The sequence below is a fragment of the Erpetoichthys calabaricus genome, chromosome 7 (genome assembly GCF_900747795.2).
Source record: "Erpetoichthys calabaricus chromosome 7, fErpCal1.3, whole genome shotgun sequence".
Lineage (NCBI taxonomy): Eukaryota > Metazoa > Chordata > Cladistia > Polypteriformes > Polypteridae > Erpetoichthys > Erpetoichthys calabaricus.
The window spans coordinates 13611034-13632404 of NC_041400.2; the positions used below are offsets into that span (position 1 = coordinate 13611034).

At 40.6% G+C, this 21371-nt stretch overlaps 1 protein-coding gene across 1 annotated transcript in view; it reads left to right on the forward strand.

Moving 5' to 3' along the window:
- The window catches only part of hdhd2 (haloacid dehalogenase-like hydrolase domain containing 2), a 38071-nt gene that overhangs the window by 12703 nt on the left and 3997 nt on the right, over positions 1-21371 (forward strand). The window contains exons 3-6 of the mRNA XM_028805019.2: positions 3022-3230; positions 9672-9756; positions 16423-16639; positions 20156-20219. Of these exons, the coding sequence (XP_028660852.1) occupies positions 3022-3230; positions 9672-9756; positions 16423-16639; positions 20156-20219 (575 nt within the window). The remainder of the gene's footprint in view (positions 1-3021; positions 3231-9671; positions 9757-16422; positions 16640-20155; positions 20220-21371) is intronic.

Genomic DNA, 21371 nt, shown 5'->3' on the forward strand with positions numbered 1-21371 from the left:
CACTTCTACCACAGACCTCACCACTGTCACACTTCCCTCGTACATATACTGTACAACTCTTACATACTTCTCTGCCACTCCCGACTTCCTCATACAATACCACAACTCCTCTCGAAGCACCCTGTCATATGCTTTCTCCAGGTCCACAAAGACGCAATGCAACTCCTTCTGGCCTTCTCTAAACTTCTCCATCAACATCCTCAGAGCAAACATTGCATCTGTGGTGCTCTTTTTTGGCATAAAACCATCCTGCTGCTCACTAATTATCACCTCCCTTCTTAACCGAGCTTCCACTACTCTTTCCCATAACTTCATGCTGTGCCTCATCAATTGTATCCCCCTGTAGTTACTGCAGTCCTGCACATTCCCCTTATTCTTAAATATCGGTACCAGTACACTTCTTCTCCACTCCTCAGGCATCCTCTCACTTTCCAGGCTTAAACAGGTTGATAAGGACAGCCCACAATGTTGTTCCTCGCTTAGAAAATGTGCGCATAGAGTGCCTACCACCAAACTGCACAGCCGTTCTTCAACCTCTGGATTTAGGCATCATTCGAAATTACAGGAAGACACTCTGTCGTAAAATGCTTGCCAACACTGCCTGCGAAAAAAGTGAGCCTGAAGTTAATGTGAAGGAAGCCGTACAAATGGTGCGTGGTTGTGTGTTACGAAGGACATAATTGTGAAGTGCTGAAATAAAGTGGAATAATTAAGATGGCTTTCAACCCAGATGGTGGTGAAGATGAGGAAGATCTTGTGGATGACCCATCAATTTGTGAGCTTTGGGCTACCATTGCACGGAGGTCATCTGGAATCCCTGCAGAGCTCAATTTCAATGACTTTGTCACCGTTGATGACCAGGTACTTGTCACAAGTGAGATGACTGACCAAGAAATTTTGAATAGAGTGACCAACATTGAAGCTTCAGGTGCGAGTGATAGTTATAGTGATGAAAAAGAAGTTATACCTGTAGTTACCAAGGACAAAACAAGTGCTGGTGAAGTTTTGACTGCTTTCGAGCGCATCAAAAATTTTCTGACATGTTTAAACGTGGCAAATGATGACATTTATGATGCCTTAAAATAAGTAGAAGATGCACTGCTAACATCAGTAACTAAACGTTTTGTACAGACAAAAGTATTAAAGAAGTAAATAATTTTAATTTTTTGTTCATAAAAAATAAAATTATGTAAACAGAATTCCATTATAATGAATTTTTCAATACAACGAATTTCTTTTTTAAGTTCCTCTGGCTTCGTTGTAAATTCAACAGTTTATAAAATGACCCTCAATTCTTTGTTTCTCTGATCATTCTGACCCTGCTGTAACAGACTGCTTTTGAAGAATGCTCCTTCCAAGGCATTTTGCAGAGGAGTAATGAAAAGATACCATGAACTGCTTTTCTCCTGCCTGATAACTGATTTGTCCTGTTAGTGGTTGTTTCTTTCTTTAATAAGATGTTAAATTTCTACCACAATCCTTAATTTAATGAGGTAAAGAGTTCCACAGATGAGTTGCAGCAGCTGCCAAAGTCCTGTACCCCCTTAGTTTTAACACTTAGTGTGAGAGACCATAAGAGACAACTGACCGGTAGATCTAAGCTCTCTGCATGGCTGGTGTAAAACACACAATTCAGATAAATAGGCAGGAGCAGACCCATGTAATGATTTAAAAACTAGCAACTAAATTTTAAAGTCAATTCTGAAACTAACAGGCAGCCATTATAGAGAAGCTAATATTGGAGAAACAGAATCAGACTTTCTTTCCCCAACCAAAGAATGGGCAGCAGCATTTTGAACCAACTACAACCTGCGTTTCAGGGATTAGCTCATCACAAAATACGAGTTGCAGTAATCAAGCCAAGAAAAGGAGATACAAGCAGGAGTAACTTTCTCAAGATCCCTAAGAGATAAAAAAGAAATGTTTGACCTTAGCTAAAAGACGGAGCTGGAAAAAGCAACTCAGTGACTACAGAGTTCATCCGTTTCTCCAATGACAGGTTACTGTCAAAAATGACACCGAGATTATGGACTTGAAGTCAGCGAAAGAGCTGAGAAGTTCAAAACCAATTTGAGCTTTCAAAGTGTGGATAACTCTTGACTATCCCTTGTATCGTGGCATGCAAAGGTATTCATTCCCCTTGAAAGTCATCATAATGTTCTACATGACAAAAGATTTGTCCACATATGTATTTATTCAGTATTTTTAATGTGAACTCTAAATCTGTAACAATGCATTTCCAAATATAATGTACACCAGCAAAATGGTTTTTGACAAAGTAGGAAGGCATGTTTATAGCTTTTCAATACTTAGGCAAACACTAAGATCAGACTTTTTCTTCTTCAGTTAGCTATCTACAACATATTTATGGTTTATTCTGAGCTTGGAGATGTATTGTTACACTATAAGAGTTCACATTAAAATACTGAATGCATGTTGGGGACTTTAAAAACTCGACTTGATGTTTTTTTGGATGAAATAAGTGGATGGGACTGGCGAGCTTTATTGGGCTGAATGGCCTGTTCTCGTCTAGAGAGTTCTAATTTGACCAATTTGACCAATAAATATATGTACCATTCTTTTGTCATGCAGAAAGTTATGATAACTTTCAAGGGGATTGAATACTTTTCCACACCCCTGTATAGAAAATGATTTGTCACAGTAGTTACTGTTTCTGCCCCACTGCACCAGAATCAAGGGTTCCTATCCCGGTTTGGGGACTGTCTGTGTTGGGTTCATGTTTTCACCCTCTATAAATAATTTTTCATCTTAGAGTTCCCTTCCATAACCTAAAGGCACACATTTTAGCTTCATTTCTATCAGTTGGTTCAGTTATGTATGAATGTGTGTGCCCTGTGATGGGCTGACATTTTATCCCATTCTGCATTGGCTCTTGCCTTTAAACAGATACTATCAGGATAAATTCCATTTCTTACTTGCTGCCACCTAGTGATTGAAAAATCTGTTTTACAAAAATAAACATAAGTGCATAAGTGACTCATTTTAATTCTGCCATGCTAGGTTGAGAAGCTCCTCTCTTGATGTGAGATTTGTGACAAACACTACAAAAGAATGTAAAAGAACATTGTTCGAAAGACTGAAAAAGATGGAGTTTGGTATCAGTGAAGATGAAATTTTTACATCTTTGAGTGCAGCAAGGAGTTTGGTGGAACAGAAACAGCTCAGACCCCTGCTTCTGGTCGAAGACAGTGCACTAGAGGATTTTGAAGGTATTCCTTTTTAATCTATAATAATAAATAATAATAATACATTTTATTTATATAGCGCCTTTCCCATGCTCAAGGCACTTACAGAATAAATAAAGAACGGCAGAATATACAGTATATAGCATTGTACAAACCAGATAAATAAACAAAGAAGACAGTAAATTCTGAAAAAAAACAGACAACATAATTGATGGTCTCGCACACACATACAGGTTACATGAGCATCTTGACAGAAAAGTAAACTGAGAGAAAGGTAATAAAGTCAAGTAGAGCTAAAAGCCTTCTGAACAGATGAGTTTTGAGTTGTTTTTTAAAAGAATTCATGGAGTCAGCTGACCTGATTAATTTTGGTAGGTCATTCCAGAGTCTGGGCGCTATACAGCTGAAGGCCCTGTCACCCATGGAGTGTAGATTAGTGACGGGCACAACAAGATTACCAGAATCAGAGGACCTTAGTGGGCGGGCAGGCACATAGTGATGGAGAAGGTCACTGATGTAGTTTGGCGCGAGGTTATTTAAGGCTTTGTAGGTTATTAGTAGGATTTTATATTCGATTCTGTAGGACACAGGGAGCCAGTGAAGACGGAGCAGGATGGGTGTGATGTGCTCACTGCTGCTGGCTCGAGTAAGGACTCTTGCAGCTGAGTTTTGAATAAGCTGGAGCTGTGATATAAGATTAGAAGGGGCACCTGCCAGTAGGGAATTACAATAATCGATGCGGGATGTGATAAAAGCATGGACAAGTTTCTCAGCATTAGAGAAGGAGAGGAAGGAGCGAACACGGGATATGTTACGGAGCTGAAAGTAAGAAAGTTTCTTAATGTGATTTATGTGGGCGGAATAAGTGAGGGAGGAGTCAAAAATGACACCAAGATTTTTTACAGTAGAGGCAGGTCTGATGAGATCACTGCCAAGATGGACTAGGAAGGAGCTCATTTTATTAAGTTGCATTTTAGTCCCAATTTGCAGGAGTTCAGTTTTATTGCAATTTAATTTTAAAGAGTTCTGCTCCATCCAGGTTTTAATTTCACTAAGGCAGGTTGTGAGCTGAGAAAGCTCTGATGAAGTTCCACTTTTAACATTGAAGTAGAGCTGAGTATCATCTGCATAAAAATGATAACCCAATCCATAACTACGGATAATACGGCCAAGGGGAAGCATATAAATACAGAAAAGCAGAGGACCGAGGACAGAGCCCTGAGGGACTCCTTGTGTGACTGGCGCTGAGCTGGATCTACTGTTGCCAAGACTAACAAACTCTTGCCTATCAGTCAGATAGGACTTGAACCACTGGAGGGCAGTGCCAGAGATACCCAGCATGTTCTCCATTCTGAACAGTAGGATGTCATGTCTGACAGTGTCAAATGCTGCACTGAGGTCTAACAGAATTAATATGCTGGTTTGTCCAGAGTCTGCTGCCATAAGCAAATCATTGGTTACCCGTAGCAGAGCAGTTTCACAGCTGTGCCGCGCCCTGAAACCAGACTGAAAGGGTTCCATCAAATTATTAGAGGTTAGGTAATTGGTGAGTTGGGAAGCTACAACACGCTCAAGAACTTTTGACAGGAAAGGTAAGTGGGAAATAGGCCGGAAATTGTTAAGATTGTCAGCATCAAGGCCAGACTTTTTTAACGTTGGGGTTACAGAAGCAATTTTAAAAGTGAGCGGCACAGAGCCAGCGTCAAGGGATGAGTTTATTATTGTTGTAACAGTCGGGATTATGGCATGAAGGCAGGATTTAAGTAGTGTGGTGGGGATGGAGTCCAGTACACAAGTAGTCGGCCTCATCTTATAAAGCAGGTCATTAACAAACGCAGATGTGACTGGTGAGAACTTAGAGAAGGAGCTGGATGGAGTGGGAAAACAGGGAGAGATATAAACAGATGATGTATTTATGTTGGTTGAATTATTTAGATCTTTAATTTTGTTACGGAAAAAGTGGAGGAATTCCTCACAGACTTCAGTAGAAGAGGTAGTTGGACCAGATGCGGGTTCGAGTAGTTTATTAACTACAGAGAACAAAACCCTTGGGTTATCATGGCTACTTTCTATTATTCTGCCATAATGGGTGTTCTTGGCAGAAGTTAGTGCTTCTCTGTAAGCTCTTTGGTGGTCAGAGAAAGCCTGGATGTGCACGGTGAGGCCAGTCTTACGTGACATTCTCTCAAGGCGTCGGCCAGCTGCTTTCATAGATCGCAATTCTGAGTTATACCAAGGAGCTGAGCGCTTAAAGGAAACCTCCTTATGTTTTAAAGGAGCTGTTTTATCTAATGCTGAGTGAAGGGCTGTGTTATAGTGGTGAACAAGACTATCTAGTATTGATGGAATAGGTGAAGACAGTAAAAGATCAGAAATGGATCCAGAAAGGATAGAGGGACAGATATTTTTAAGGTTTCTGTAAGAAATTTGTCGTTTACAGGTAAGAGGTGGGAGAGGTAATGAGACAGTGAAAAATACTGCTTTATGGTCAGAGAGTCCCAAATCAGTGCTGTAAATGTTGGCAACAGATAGTCCAGAAGTGCAGATCAGGTCCAATATATGACCGCCAGAGTGGGTTGGAAAATCAACATGTTGTGTCAAGTCAAAACAGTCCAGTAAGGACAGGAATTCATTTCTCAGTTTAGATGTGGGGGTGTCAATATGGATGTTGAAATCACCAAGAAGGATAATTCTCTGAGAGTAAGAGCTTAGGTGGGTCAAAAGTTCAATCAGATCTGATAAGAAGGATGCATTGTATTTTGGGGGACGATAAAGAACAATGAGTGAGATAGGACCTGATTCCGTTGTTAGTTTAAGAGCCAGGCACTCAAAAGACAATGGGCAGTCAATTGGGATTCTTTTAACGTTTAAGTCTTCTCTGATAATTACTGCCAGCCCGCCGCCATGTCTTGAGCTGCGAGGCTCTGAGTGGAAAGTGAAACCAATTGGAGTCGCCTCTGGTCCAATTGCAAGATATTTGTGTCGTGACATTGGGTGTATTTGTGTTACTTTTATCTGTTATGTGCGCTACAGAAATGTCGGTAGGATTATTGACAGACTCAGTTTTCTGTCACAGAAGAGAGTTGTGCCCTGGAAGGCAGTTAATTTTTGTTTTTTTAATTGGTGTTCCTTGGATTTTGCCGCTGTCTCCCAGATATTGATGGAAATATTTGACTACAAGAATTTGCACTTGCAGGAAACAGAACATGTTAAGGGGAGCACCCCCACTTGGGGACTACTGAATGCATACCGTCTCCTCTTTATTGTGTACCAGCTGTTTCTTGTACTGGTGATGTGTATTATATAATGTCCATTGTATGTTTTGTGTCTTTAGGCTACATTTTTACTGTTTCATGTACAGTATGTCATTTTGCAGTCTTAAGTAAAGATATCCTATTGTTACATATGGCAGCCTTGACTTAGAATTCATATTATTGCCAGGTGTTACGGCTGTGGAGTCTATTGTTATGTCGGCACTTACAGTTATTTGGGTGGAAGGATACATAAGGTATAGCAATGCTCTCTTTTTCCCCTCTAAAAAAATTTTGCCTCCCCAGGTGAGGCCAAACCACACTTCACACAGTCACGGTGCTCTGACGTGCCAAGAGACGGGGCACTTCCAGAACAAAACAAACCCCCAGCAGCTCTGTTTTTGTTTTTGTTTTTTTATGTATAAGCCAATGTGAGCAAGAGTCCTGTTGTGTTTGTGACATCCCGCAAATAAAACAAAACTCAAACTATTGGACATACATATGCCTTGTTCCTTGTTGGTAGGAAACACGGAGTGGTGGCTCTGAGGCTAGGGATCTGCACTGCCAATCGGAAGGTTGCCGGTTCGAATCCCGTAAATGCCAAAAAGGGACTCTGCTCTGTTGGGCCCTTGAGCAAGGCCCTTAACCTGCAATTGCTGAGCGTTTTGAGTAGTGAGAAAAGCGCTATATAAATTCAAAGAATTATTATTATTACTTTCCTGTACATTGCCCCATAATTGGTTTAAACTTAAACTTATCAACTGTATGACTCGCATGTACTGTATAATTTTATAGTTCTCTAGTTTGCTCTTAGGAGATCACGGACACAGACTGAGACTATTTAATCGGTGCATGCAGCCTTCACCATATATGTTAGAGCGTTGCCAGCAAGAGAGTAGAAGACAATGTCACAATAATTTTAGGGTCACCGATTCTAATTGTGCCAGCTAAAAGAATTTGATTAATCAATACAGTATAGCCATATGTGAGAAAACCCTAGAAAGAGCAAGCCTGTTCTGGATTTCTGGAATCTGATGGGTAACCTTTAGGTGCCCCAATAGCTTTTTAGTATATTAATCTGGGAAACCACTAGTGCGAGGGCTGAAGGGCTAGCTCTTTTGTCTCTCAGCTTTAGGCACTGCTGTTCAGATTTTGCGCTGTCTCACACTTTCCAGAGAGATGCGTGAGTACGCCCTGTGTTGGAATGGCACCATTTTCATGTTTCATACCTGACTTGCGTTTAGAGGCTGTGGCCTCTCGGCTAACCTGAATTTGATGTGGTGCATGGCATTGGTGTGCTGGGGTAGGCCACCGCTTAAATAGGATCAATTCTATTTTGAAGCACTGTAATTAATTAAATTCTTTTTTTTTTCCTTGGAGTACTTGGCGACCATAAACCACAAATTAAATTAAACATTATGGTATTCATGACTAGCCGTATTTGACACTGGTGAAATTTATTTACCACGTCATCTTAAAATCTAGGGGCGGCATGGTGGCGCAGTGGTAGCACTGCTGCCTCGCAGTAAGGAGACCTTGGTTTGCTTCCCGGGTCCTCCCTGTTTGGAGTTTGCATGTTCTCCCCGTGTCTGCGTGGGTTTCCTCCCACAGTCCAAAGACATGTAGGTTAGGTGCATTGGCGATCCTAAATTGTCCCTAGTGTGTGCTTGGCGAGTGGGTGTGTGTGCCCTGCCTGGGATTTGTTCCTGCCTTGCGCCCTGTGTTGGCTGGGATTGGCTCCAGCAGACCCCCGTGACCCTGTAGTTAGGATATAGCGGGTTGGATACTGGATGGATCTTAAAATCTAACCAAATACAGACATCTGTTTTTAAAGCAAATCCTTGCATTCTCAGGCTTTTTTATTTTTATTTTTTTGGCCACACTTAGGTGTATGTGCTTTCCAACTTAGTTTGTACAAGTGCATATTTGCAAAAATATTTTTAAGACTTTGCAACATTACATGCCTATATAGATTTCAATTTGCATTATAGTGATCCCTCGCTATATTGCGCTTCGCCTTTCGCAGCTTCACTCCATCGCAGATTTTATATGTAAGCATATTTAAATATATATCGCGGATTTTTTGCTGGTTCGCGGATTTCTGCGGACAATTGGTCTTTTAATTTCTGGTACATGCTTCCTCAGTTGGTTTGCCCAGTTGATTTCACACAAGGGACGCTATTGGCAGATGGCTGAGAAGCTACCCAACTTACTTTTCTCTGTCTCTCTTGCGCAGACTTTCTCTGATCCTGACGTATGGAGATTGAGCAGGGGGGCTGTTCGCACACCTAGACGATACGGACGCTCGTCTAAAAATGCTGAAAGATTATCTTCACGTTGCTATCTTTTGTGCAGCTGCTTCCTGAAACGGGTGCTTCGCATACTTAAAAGCTCGAAGGTCACGTATTGATTTTTGACTGAAAAACAAACTCTGTCTCTCTCTATCTCTCTCTCTCTCTCCCTGCACCTGACGGAGGGGGTGTGAGCTGCCGCCTTCAACAGCTTTGTGCCGCGGTGCTTCGCATACTTAAAAGCCAAACAGCCCTATTGATTTGTTTGCTAGAGATTGTTTTCTCTATCTATGTGACATTCTGTGCTCCTGACACGCACTCCTTTGAAGAGGAAGATATGTTTGCATTCTTTTAATTGTGAGACAGAACTGTCATCTCTGTCTTGTCATGGAGCACAGTTTAAACTTTTGAAAAAGAGACAAATGTTTGTTTGCAGTGTTTGAATAACGTTCCTGTCTCTCTACAACCTCCTGTGTTTCTGCGCAAATCTGTGACCCAAGCATGACAATCTAAAAATAACCATATAAACATATGGTTTCTACTTCGTGGATTTTCTTATTTCGCGGGTGGCTCTGGAACGCAACCCCCGCGATGGAGGAGGGATTACTGTATACATTTTATTGACCTAATAAACACATTCTTATTCGGTATGCATTGAGACATTTTTATATTTCTTAAGGAGTCTTTAAAAAGTTAAAATAAACAAAATGTAATTATGTGAAGAAAAATGAATATTGATTGTGTCAAAAATAATTTACGTAGAGTGTGCAGACACAACTTTGAAAACATTGAATGTGGCAAGGAACTGAGTTATAGAAGAATTTGTCTTTGTTTTTTTGAAAATGAACTTCTCAAGCTTTTGCTTTTTTTTTCCAATGTATTTCTATATAAAAAATATTATATATCTACACTTTTTTGTCCAGGGATTGATACCAGTGATCCCAATGCAGTTGTAATTGGATTAGCCCCTGAGCATTTCAACTATCAAACAATGAACAGAGCATTCCGGTAAGTTTTATATTGAATCATTTTGGCACAATGCAATAAATATTTTTTTTACAATATATCTTCTTTCCAATGTATCTTATATTATATTGATATTTTTTCCAGAATAAACTCTTATCATAGAAAATCAGTTAATACTTTCACCTAGCACTGATTGAAATTTATGGGTTAACTGAATGCAGTGTACACGACAAAACCCTTCAAGCAAATATTTCAGGTGATTATCCCAGGTTAGCAACACCTTCTATTAAAAAAACTAGGGGGCTTCGCTCGCCAAAATAAAAGTAATTATTATTATCAATAATAATAATAATAATAATAAATTATTATTATTATTAAGTGGCTGATGCCTTTATTCAAGGCGACTTAGCAACATTAGAGAGATACAGTTGGTTACATTTCTGTGTTTTTACTTTCTCATATACGAAGTAATAGTCCAAAAATTTGACCTCGAGATTCTGGTGAATCTCGACGTTTAAGACCTCCCTGAGTCCGATATACTTTCTCCTAGGGAAAGTATTGCAATTGTCCAAAAATTCTATTTCGAGCTTTTGATGAAATCATGACGTTTTAGACTTCCCTGAGTCCGAAAATACCATTTTTGGAATTATGTCTGTCTGTCTGTGTGTGTGTGTGTGTGTGTGTGTGTAAACATGATAACTTATGTACGCTTTCACTTAAGTCAACCGAATTTTGCATACAAGTACAATAGAACCTCTGGTCAAGAACGTTTCTGAACATGTACAAATCGGGTTACGATCAAAAAGTTTGCCAAAACTTTGCATCTGTTCAAGACCAACACGCTCTGGTGGCGAACAAAAACACTGGTGGCCAGTTTCCCTATGCGTGTTCATACGCGCCAATAATTTGCCATTCTCCGTTTCCCATTTTCTTTTGGTTGCGTATACAAGGCCTAACAAAGCAGCTGATGTTGCAAAAGGAGTTACAATGTTAACCAAGCAGAGGCCTCAAGTGCTGGAAGAGGTGGAAAAAGTGTTGCTAGTGTGGTTGAACAAGAAGCAACTTGCAGGGGATAGCGTATGCGAGGCGATAATATGCGAGAAAGCCAGGAAGATTCATGGTGATTTACTGAAAAAAAAATCCTTCTTTGAGTGGCGAAGGTGAGGAATTTAAAGCCAGTAGAGGATGGTGTGAAAAGTTTTGCAAGAGAAGTGGCATTTAATTTTTTTTCCCTGTGCTTAAAACTCACTTACTGTGGTTCATAAGGGTGTAGCGCGAACTCTTACAATGTTAGTTTTCTCTGTTGTTCAAGGTTTTCTCAGTGTTATTCAATGTTTTTATATTTAGTTTACTATTACACTGTGCATTCTATGGTATAATTAACTATTTTTGTGCTTAAAATATATATATATTTACATACAGTTCATACGGTCTGGAACGGATTCATTGTATTTACATACAATCTTATGGGGAAATTACGTTCGGGTCGCATCCAGAGTTTTGGAATGAATTACGGTCATGACCAGAGGTACCACTGTATTAGGTACAAAATGTAGATTTCTATCAACTTTTGGGCTATTTCCACTAACCAGAAATGGTACTTTGCCTTTTATTTATGCAGCTGCAGAGTCCGATTTATTCAAGTTCACTTTTATAATAATTGTTCAATATATTATTAATTTGATTTGATTTGTTGTTGATGGTTCTTTAATGTACATAAAATAAAAATATAATCACTGTCAAATGGTTTACTCCTCAAATATCCATCCCCATATCTGAGTATACAAGAAAGTCTCGGGGAGACCACTCCCGATTTTTTCCTTCTGGAGCACAGGCAGGTGAAGTGACTGGCTTATGGTCACACCGTGGCAGTAGTGTCACATTTGAATCCACAAGCTTAGGATTTGAAGTCCGGAGCCTTAACCACTGGACCACTCAGCCTTCATGCCTACATTTAGAAAAAAAGAACAGTATAATATTGAAATCCAAGTAATTGTTGGCTCGCCATCCATTAACTCAAGAGGAGTGACACCTGAGTGATGCTGATTGAGAATCATGTTGTTTAGATAGATAATTACTTAGATAATACTTTGTTTCAAGTAAAAATTAATATTTAAATTAAATGATAAATAAAATGGACAACAAGGTCATTTTAATTCCCTGCCTAAAATGGTGTTGTTCTGACAGTTCTTGCACTACAAGAATTATTTCTGATCCACATTGATGACTTTCAGATTATTTCTGTCCTTTTTTTGACTTTGCCCGTACAATTCACGGCTGGAAGAATAGGCTGGTAGTAGCAGATTCAACACAGGGTCCCACCATCTCTGTCACTAAATGCACAAAATCTACTGCTATACCAGAACAATTTATAATTAGCAGTCAAACCTTTGATTTTGGAGGGAAGTTGTGGGAGGGATCCAGAAGATGCCCCACCATACACCACTGCTGTGTTTTTTTTTCAGGATTAACTTAAAAGTCATCTTTAAAATTGGACATTATAGGTTAACCTGGCACTACCAAACAGTACACCATGAATTCTAATTTCTTCAGGATTCCGCATCTTCCTATTCTGACAACAGAGACTGCAAACTTGAATGGAATGCCCATCAGTTACAGAGCCCAGCTAACTCATGAAATATTCATGCTCGCTTATTCAAGACTATTTAGAATCGCCACACGGGAAACACATGCAGATTTCACCCTGAAAGCACTCCAGCAGCAAATATTGTAGGGTGCCATTGGTGCTTTAAAACTAAATATACAATACAATACAATTTATTTTTGTATAACCCAAAATCACACAAGAAGTGCCACAATGGGCTTTAACAGGCCCTGCCTCTTGACAGCCCCCCAGCCTTGACTCTCTAAGAAGACAAGGAAAAACTCCCAAAAAAACCTTGTAGGGAAAAAATGGAAGAAACCTTGGGAAAGGCAGTTCAAAGAGAGACCCCTTTCCAGGTAGGTTGGGCGTGCAGTGGGTGTCAAAATAAGGGGGTCAATACAATACAATACACAGGATAGAACAAATCCTCAATACAGTATAAAAATAAAAATTTTAGAAGTACGGAGCAGAATTTAACAGTAGATGATATCACATAATAAGATTTGGATATATTTAGAGTCCTGAAGACTTCATCCTTCAAGCGGCCTCCCCCATTTGGCCATTCTACGGCTGAAACAGTGCTGGGCCAGCCAATCCGATGAAAGGACCCCTCTTTCCCATGATTCTTGCGATCCTCCATCAGGGATGACTTTACCTTATGCAGGCAAAACAACTTGGCAGGTAGGCCGTGGCACCAAGTGCCACATTTGAGTACTGAGAAGAGAAACAGAATAGGTGAGGGTTAGTAACAAATTCTAACTGTCATGTTACTTATGTTTTAGTGCTAATGACTAACAACAGAGATGCAGTCTGTACAGTTAATCAGCAGCTCTAGTCAGGGTGTGCTAAACTGAAGTAGTGAGTTTTCAGCCAGGATTTAAAAGCTGAGACCGAAGGGCCATCTCTTATAGTAGCAGGCAGACCACTCCACAGTTTAAGGGGCCCTGTAACTAAAAACTCGACCTCCCGTTGTTATTTTATTAATCCTTGGAACCATAAGCAGACCAGCATCTTGAGATCTTAATGTGCGCTCTGGTTTGTAAGTCATGATAAGTTCAGACAAGTAAGCCGGACCTGGACCATTTAATGCTTTATATGTTAAAAGGAGGATTTTGAAATTTGCCCTAAACTTAACCAGGAGCCAGTGTAAGGATTTAAGAACTGGAGTTATGTGTTCGTATTTTCTTGTTCTTGTAATAATTCTTGCAGCCGCATTTTGGATTAACTGGAGGCTGTATAGAGAACTATACAGCGCTATAAACATATGTGGTGTATATTTATGTCATCATGTTTTATGGTAAGTTTAGACTTCCAAAACTGAAATCTACGAGGGACGTTCAGAAAGTTTACACACTTTTTTTTTTAACTCGGTTTATTAAGAATTTCAAAAACAAATGAGGGCGGCACGGTGGCGCAGTGGGTAGCGCTGCTGCCTCGCAGTTGGGAGACCTGGGGACCTGGGTTCGCTTCCCGGGTCCTCCCTGCGTGGAGTTTGCATGTTCTCCCCGTGTCTGCGTGGGTTTCCTCCGGGCGCTCCGGTTTCCTCCCACAGTCCAAAGACATGCAGGTTAGGTGGATTGGCGATTCTAAATTGGCCCTAGTGTGTGCTTGGTGTGTGGGTGTGTTTGTGTGTGTCCTGCGGTGGGTTGGCACTCTGCCCGGGATTGGTTCCTGCCTTGTGCCCTGTGTTGGCTGGGATTGGCTCCAGCAGACCCCCGTGACCATGTGTTCGGATTCAGCGGGTTGGAAAATGGATGGATGAAAAACAAGCGACTTCACTTTTCTACATAGTCACCTTCGTTTGCGATGCAGTTTTCCCATTGTCTTACCAACTTTTTAATGTCCAATTACTACTCCTGCCTTCACTGTTTCCAATGAAAATATAGAAGTGTGGAAACTTTTTAAATGTCCCTCATATATACAGCTTATTCTTATTAAGCAATGTTTGGATTAAGAGTCCAGCACACTATAAAGTGAATAATGGTACTGAACTAAAATAAACATATATTTACTATATTATAAAATGACTAGGGGACTTCACCCCCTGCTAGCTTTGCTCGCCAACCCCCCTGCCTGCGCTACGTGCCAACCACTTTGTGTCTCTGACGCTTGCGTATGTGGATTTCACTTTCACCGAACAACAAATCTTTTAATTCTCGCGAATAGGCCTCTTCATTGGGAAGAAACACTACTTTTCCCTGATGGCAACACGAATTAGATGATCTACAAGTCTCTGATTTTAAATCCGAACAAAATCTACATACTTCTGTCATATCACCTATGTCCATATATTAGGTCTCTTTTCATTTTTACCTTTTCGTCAATATTGCATTGAATTTTGATTCCGAGTTTGGAATTACATTGTGACAACGCAACATATAACTGCCCGTGAGTGAATATCGTTTCTTTCTCTCTACAAGAAATGTGTCTGACAATAGCTTTCACACAAATGAGAAATGATTGAACCGTGTGCGTGATTGTGTGGGCAGGACTTTTCCAAATCTCTTTGCATAAGCTCTTCTCTCACCAGGCTTGAAATTTTCTCCTGCGGGATTTCACTTTCACCAAACAACAAATCTTTTAATTCTTGCGGATACGCCTCTTCATTGGGAAGAAACACTACTTTTTTTTCCATGATGGCAACATGAATTAGATGATCTACAAGACTCTGACTTAAAGTTTAAATCCGAACAATATATTTGATCTCTTTTCACTGATCCGTTATTTCACTAAATAATAATTTCCGTTTGTTAGCACTAATGCGATCTTTACTATCCTTTTTTTGATACTTTTGAATTTTCATACTTCCATTATCTCCTGCTCTGCATGTGTACTGCGCCAAAGTTTTTGAATTCTTGACAACGTTCTACTTTGTCATCTACTCTTTGTCTTTTAGTTCTGGCCCCGGGCGTGGTTAAATCTCTTGACACAACGTCTCGTCTCGTGGGACGTGAAAGTGTCTCTGTGAGAAAATCACGTCTTGTCTCCTTACAAGATTTTTTTTTTATAATAGAGAGATAAGGTCAGTGTGTATGTCCAGTTCCTCCAAGAAATCTGATTGGTCAGTTTGATTCTGGTGACACCCTCAAAAGAAGACGCATAAGTGTGAGACACGCAAGGTGGAGTAAAGGTGTTGGAGGCACACTGAGAGTCACCTTCCAAGACGGAAAGACTGGTTCATTGTTTCATAATGTCTCGTATTGATTACTGTAATTCCTTCTTCATTGGCCTCCCTGCAAAATCTATACAGAAGCTACAGTATATTCAGAACTTTGCAGCGACACAAAGCGTTTTGCTCACATCTCCCCTGTTCTCTCCCAACTTCACTGGTTACCAGTTCCATCAAGGATTAAATTCAAGATTCTGCTTCTCACCTTCAAAGCCCTACATAACCTTGCCCCCCTCTACCTCACTCAGCTCCTAGCTCCTTACACTCCTTGTCGCTCTCTCAGGTCCTTGAGCAGTAATCTCCTTACTGTCCCACGCACCAGACTCTCCACCTTGGGAGGCAGGTCCTTCAGTGTTATGGCCCCTCAACTCTGGAACTCTCTTCCTCCGTCTCTCAGAGATTGCTCCTGTTTCTGCACTTTTAAATTGCAACTGAAAACTTTCCTCTTCTACAAACTTTTGTCATCTGTGTAATTTTTTTTTTTTACTCTGTATGTAAAGCGACCTTGGGTTTGTGAAAGGCGCTCAATAAATGTAACCTAATATTATTATTATAAACTTTAAAATTGTACAGTAGGTGAGCAAGGTGTACAGAGAAGACTGTTTGAGTCTGAGATTCAGGCGTTATGGGAATGTGCTCGAAAGATGGGGTGCCGGTCAAGAAAGGTTCATGAGAATACCAAGGAAAGGAGCTGAAGGAACACGAAAAGCTAGAAAATACCAGATATTTTAAAATGTATTCCAGTACCTATCTTTGATAGGTACCCTGGCTAGTGTAACATAATGTTGAAACACATGCTGAGAAACAACAGGCTAGGCTTTTCTGTAAAACAGGCCTCGTTTTTCTGCCAGCACTTCAATTCAAAACATATCAGTATAAATATCTTGTGTTTGGAGATGAAACAGTCTTACACATCAATGTCTTGTCATTTTAGGTTAATTCTTGATGGTGCTCCACTGATTGCAATCCACAAGGCTAGATACTATAAGAGGAAAGATGGTTTAGCCCTGGGACCTGGGCCTTTTGTGACTGGTCTAGAATATGCTACTGACTGCACAGCCACAGTCGTGGGAAAGCCAGAAAAAACTTTCTTTCTTGAGGCTCTCCGAGGCATTGGATGTGCTCCAGAGGAAGCCATTATGATTGGTGATGTATGTATTGGGCCTCATATATGTTAAGTAAAACTTTTTTTGCATGTTAATGTTAATGAACAAAGATACCTTCCTGGGCTTTTGAGACAAAAAGAATTAATAATTACAGCAAGTTGACATCAACTAGTGCAGAGTTTCCCAACCTGTGGGCCATGGTTGCCTGTGGTGCTGTTACAGGTGGGCCTCAGCCGAACCAGGACAAAACCCCATGCCCACTCACTGCTTCTGTGATTGTGCTCGATTGACAGCGGTAGCATCACAGGTGAAGTGCAGCTAATCTTGGAGGAGCCCCCATGACCCATAAAAAAAAAGCGGGCATGATTCCCCCAGGAGGAAAAGCATTGACGATTGTGCTCGATTCACAGTGGTGGCTGTACCTGCAGGAGCTCCCCAAACCCCATTTTGATAATCATACACGATTTACCAAGGAGGAAAAAAACATCGACGATCGGGCCTGATTCTTGCTTTGATGTTCTGGTGATCGAGCAGGACCCTCCCACTTTGAAGAGCATGCTAAATTCACAGAGTGCCCTCCCTGGTGGCTTGCAAACACACTAGCATGTGAAAAACTGGGTCGCGACGTCACAGTGGTTGGGAAAAACTGTGCTAGTGGGCTCAAATCAGCACATATCTACTTTATTACTAAATTTTATTCGTTTTTAGTTAGCTGATGGTATCTTGAGGTATGAGAGTTGTTAACATTTACATTACTTGTAAAGCAAAATGGTAAGTAACACATAGTACAACATTTGAAACGCATCTGTGTATTGCACAAATGTGTGCTCTTCGGTTCGTACAAAGTTATGCCCCATAAACCGACCCCAGAATTGTTCACAAAAGCATTTAAACATTTCATATTAAAGTAAAAGTTTTAGATAGCTGTACAGTGGGACATTAATGACCCACACTTTACTTCAGTTAAAGATCATTTGAGAGCAAACACAAACACAGAAGCCAATATTCTTGACACATTCACATGGTAGAAACAAGTGCATAATAATAATATTTGAATATTGTTTATTTAAGACGATAAAAGAAAGACACCATCTTCTCATCTTTACTTTGAGCATGAGCATGGGAAAGGTGCCATATAAATAAAATGTATTATTATTTATTATTATTTTGAATAAATGTAAAGCATCTAGCCTCCTGAGAAATTAAATATTCTATAAGAAAAAATTTTATCTGCTTCAGTGTTGGATGCTGGGTATACAATGGGGGAAAAATTTATTGAATTACTGAATTTGTAAGTTTGCTCACTTACAAAGAAATGAACAGTCTCTAATTTTTATGGTAGTTTCATTTTAATGAAGAGAGACAGAATATTAACCAAAAATCCAGAAAAAACATATTGCAGAAAAGTTATAAATTGATTTGCATGTCATTGAGTGAAATAAGTGTGTGATCCCCTACAACCCAGCCAGAACTCTGGCTCTCACAGTTTGGCTGTGTGCCCATGTGGCACATACAACCAATCAATCACAGATACTCCTGATCTCAATCTCGTGATGTGTATAAAGCACACCTGTCCACAGAATCAATTTCTTCCATTCCACCTTCACCACCACCATGGGCAACACCAAAGAGCTGTCAAAGGACATCAGGGACAAGACCTGCACAAGGCTGGAATGGACTACAAGACCATCAGCAAGAAGCTTGGTGAGAAGGTGACAACTGTTGGTGCGATCCCTTTGTACAAAGCCAGCTTCTTCAGGTAACACATAACAGTCGGTCAGAAAAATGGGCGGCAAACTCACAATACTTTGGAAATGTGGAACTGTGCTGGAAAATCGACACCTAATCCGGTAGTTTGACGGGCCCAGCGATTTTAGTCGCATAAATTGACATGCGCCTGCAACGAGATGAGCAGCTGCCGTCCTTACGTCTGACACATCCTCCAACTAGAAGTCATGCAATGTGACTTTTTGAATTGAAGACAGGACTCTTGAAGGGAGGTGGGTCTTCAACTCATAAAGTCCTTCTGGGCTTGAGGTTTCCTGTTTATGAAGTCCACTGATAATTCCAGAAGTAAATATTTAACATTATTTTACAAAAAAACATCTCCGACCGGCTGGCTCAAGTTATTATACAGGCGGGTGCCGGCACGACATGGATGGAGCGACATGTCATACTTCTCGCGAGTCACTTTCTCGAATTCACAACGTCTTCACAGGTTTGTGGCCACCAAGATCACCGGACCTATCCACTTGTGACTTTTACCTGTGGGCCAATCTGAAGGGAAAAGTGTATGTCAATAATCCAAAGACATTAGAGGAACTGAAGGACAATATTCGGAGTGAAACTGGAAAAACTGAAGCGGCTGAGCTTGGCGCGTCTATGACAATATGGTGCAGCGTGCAGAAAAGTGTATTGACGCACAAGGAAATCATTTCCAGCACCTCCTCTAACCGGTAGGTACAAATTTTTGTATTGCATATCTTTCGTTTCGTGTACGGGCTAAGAAACGTACATCGATGTTGGAGATGGTTCGGTTTTTCGTGTGCCACCCTGTATAATACTCTACCTTGGATTGTTCATTTGTCTGTCCAGGATTTTAAATCTCCTGTAGCTCGCAAACCGTTTGAACTATTGACCTGAAATTTTGTACACATATACTACGTGACGTCTACTATCTGCTTTCGAGGTGATGATTGACCTCCAAGGTTATTCCTTTTTATTTTTATTTTATTTTATTGTAGAATCAACTCTTAGCAGCAGGCAGGCCGTGCGGTGCATGCATACGGGCGCCGTTCTCATTCCCTACCACCTTTTTCACCGTCACTTCTTACCTCTTCATATCTTAAGTCTTCAATCTGCCTCAAGAATGATTTAAGTGCCAGCTTAAATGAAAAATGAAAGAAAATGTACTAAGTAATTGCAACACAAACACTGACTTAATCAGTTTTAACGCAAAAAGACGCCGACAATAGAAGAGAAGAAGTGTGCCACTAGGGTGTAGAAAAGAAAAGCTGCTCAAGAAGCAGCAAGCGCATCAACCTCTGAGCAAACTAATGCTAAACGTACAGAGAAAGGGGATGAAAACTCCATTACTGGTCTTCTTTAATGCCATAAACTTCTTTCTCACCATTTTCAATGCATGAAAACGTAGCACTTAAATGTTTTCTTTGCCATCACTACAAAGTACTTGTGGTAAGTAACATTTTTGGGTAGAGTATTCCTGGAAGAGTTTGGCATGCACATCAACACAGGGAGAGTCCGGGGAATATAGTGGTGAAATATGCAAAGCCCCTAATGATGTAAGAAGTCTCAGTTGTCATTTATTTTAAAAATCTGATTCTTTGTGTACCTGAATATTATAAGCCATATATTTTATACCTTTAACAAGGAATGTAACACCACAAATGTACTGTAAGTGTAAATGGACACTATCTGGGGAATGCGTAGGCTGATTCTAACGGCTTTTGTAACAGATACGTTTTCTTTAATGTTAAACATTAGGCAAGAGGACGTTTCTCAATTCAATGAATGCATTGACTGATTTTTTTTAATACTTAGGATGCAAGAGATGATGTTGGTGGAGCACAAGCAGCTGGAATGCAGGGAATTCTAGTAAAGACTGGTAAGTACTGTAGCCAAAGTCTGGGTGAGTGGCACAAATGTCTGACTGCTGAATGGTTACAAAGTGAGGAGAGGGGATTTTTATACAATATAACCTGAGACCCCTTCAGTGAAAGGAATAAAGTATTTAGATAGATAGATAGATAGATAGATAGATAGATAGATAGATAGATAGATAGATAGATAGATAGATAGATAGATAGATAGATAGATAGATAGATAGATAGATAGATAGATAGATAGATAGATAGATAGATAGATAGATAGATAGATACTTTATTAATCCCAATGGGAAATTCTCTTCTGTCTGGAGATGATACTATTTAGTGGATTCTCCATAATTGATAGGAGCCTGCTGAGCGCCTGTCACTCTGCCACAGATGTTAAACTGTCCAGCTCCATGCCAACAATAGAGCCTGCCTTCCTCACCAGCTTGTCCAGGCGTGAGGCATCTTTCCTCTTAATGCTGCCTCCCCAGCACACCACCGCGTAGAAGAGGGCGCTCGCCACAACTGTCTGATAGAACATCTGCAGCATCTTATTGCAGATGTTGAAGGACGCCAGCCTTCTAATGAAGTATAGTCGGCTCTGTCCTTTCTTGCACAGAGCATCAGTATTGGCAGTCCAGTCTAATTTATCATCCAGCTGCACTCCTAGATATTTATAGGTCTGCACCCTCTGCACACAGTCACTTTTGATGATCACGGGGTCCATGAGGGGCCTGGGCCTCCTAAAATCCACCACCAACTCCTTGGTTTTGCTGGTGTTCAGTTGTAGGTGGTTTGAGTCGCACCATTTAACAAAGTCATTGATTAGGTCCCTATACTCCTCCTCCTCCTGCCCATTCCTGATGCAGCCCATGATAGCAGTGTCATCAGCGAACTTTTGCACATGGCAGGACTCCGAGTTGTATTGGAAGTCCGATGTATATAGGCTGAACAGGACCGGAGAAAGTACAGTCCCCTGTGGAGCTCCTGTGTTGCTGACCACAATGTCAGACGTGCAGTTCCCAAGACGCACATACTGAGGTCTGTCTTTAAGATAGTCCACGATCCATGCCACCAGGTATGAATCTACTCCCATCTCTGTCAGCTTGTCCCTAAGGAGCAGAGGTTGGATTGTGTTGAAGGCGCTAGAGAAGTCTAGAAACATA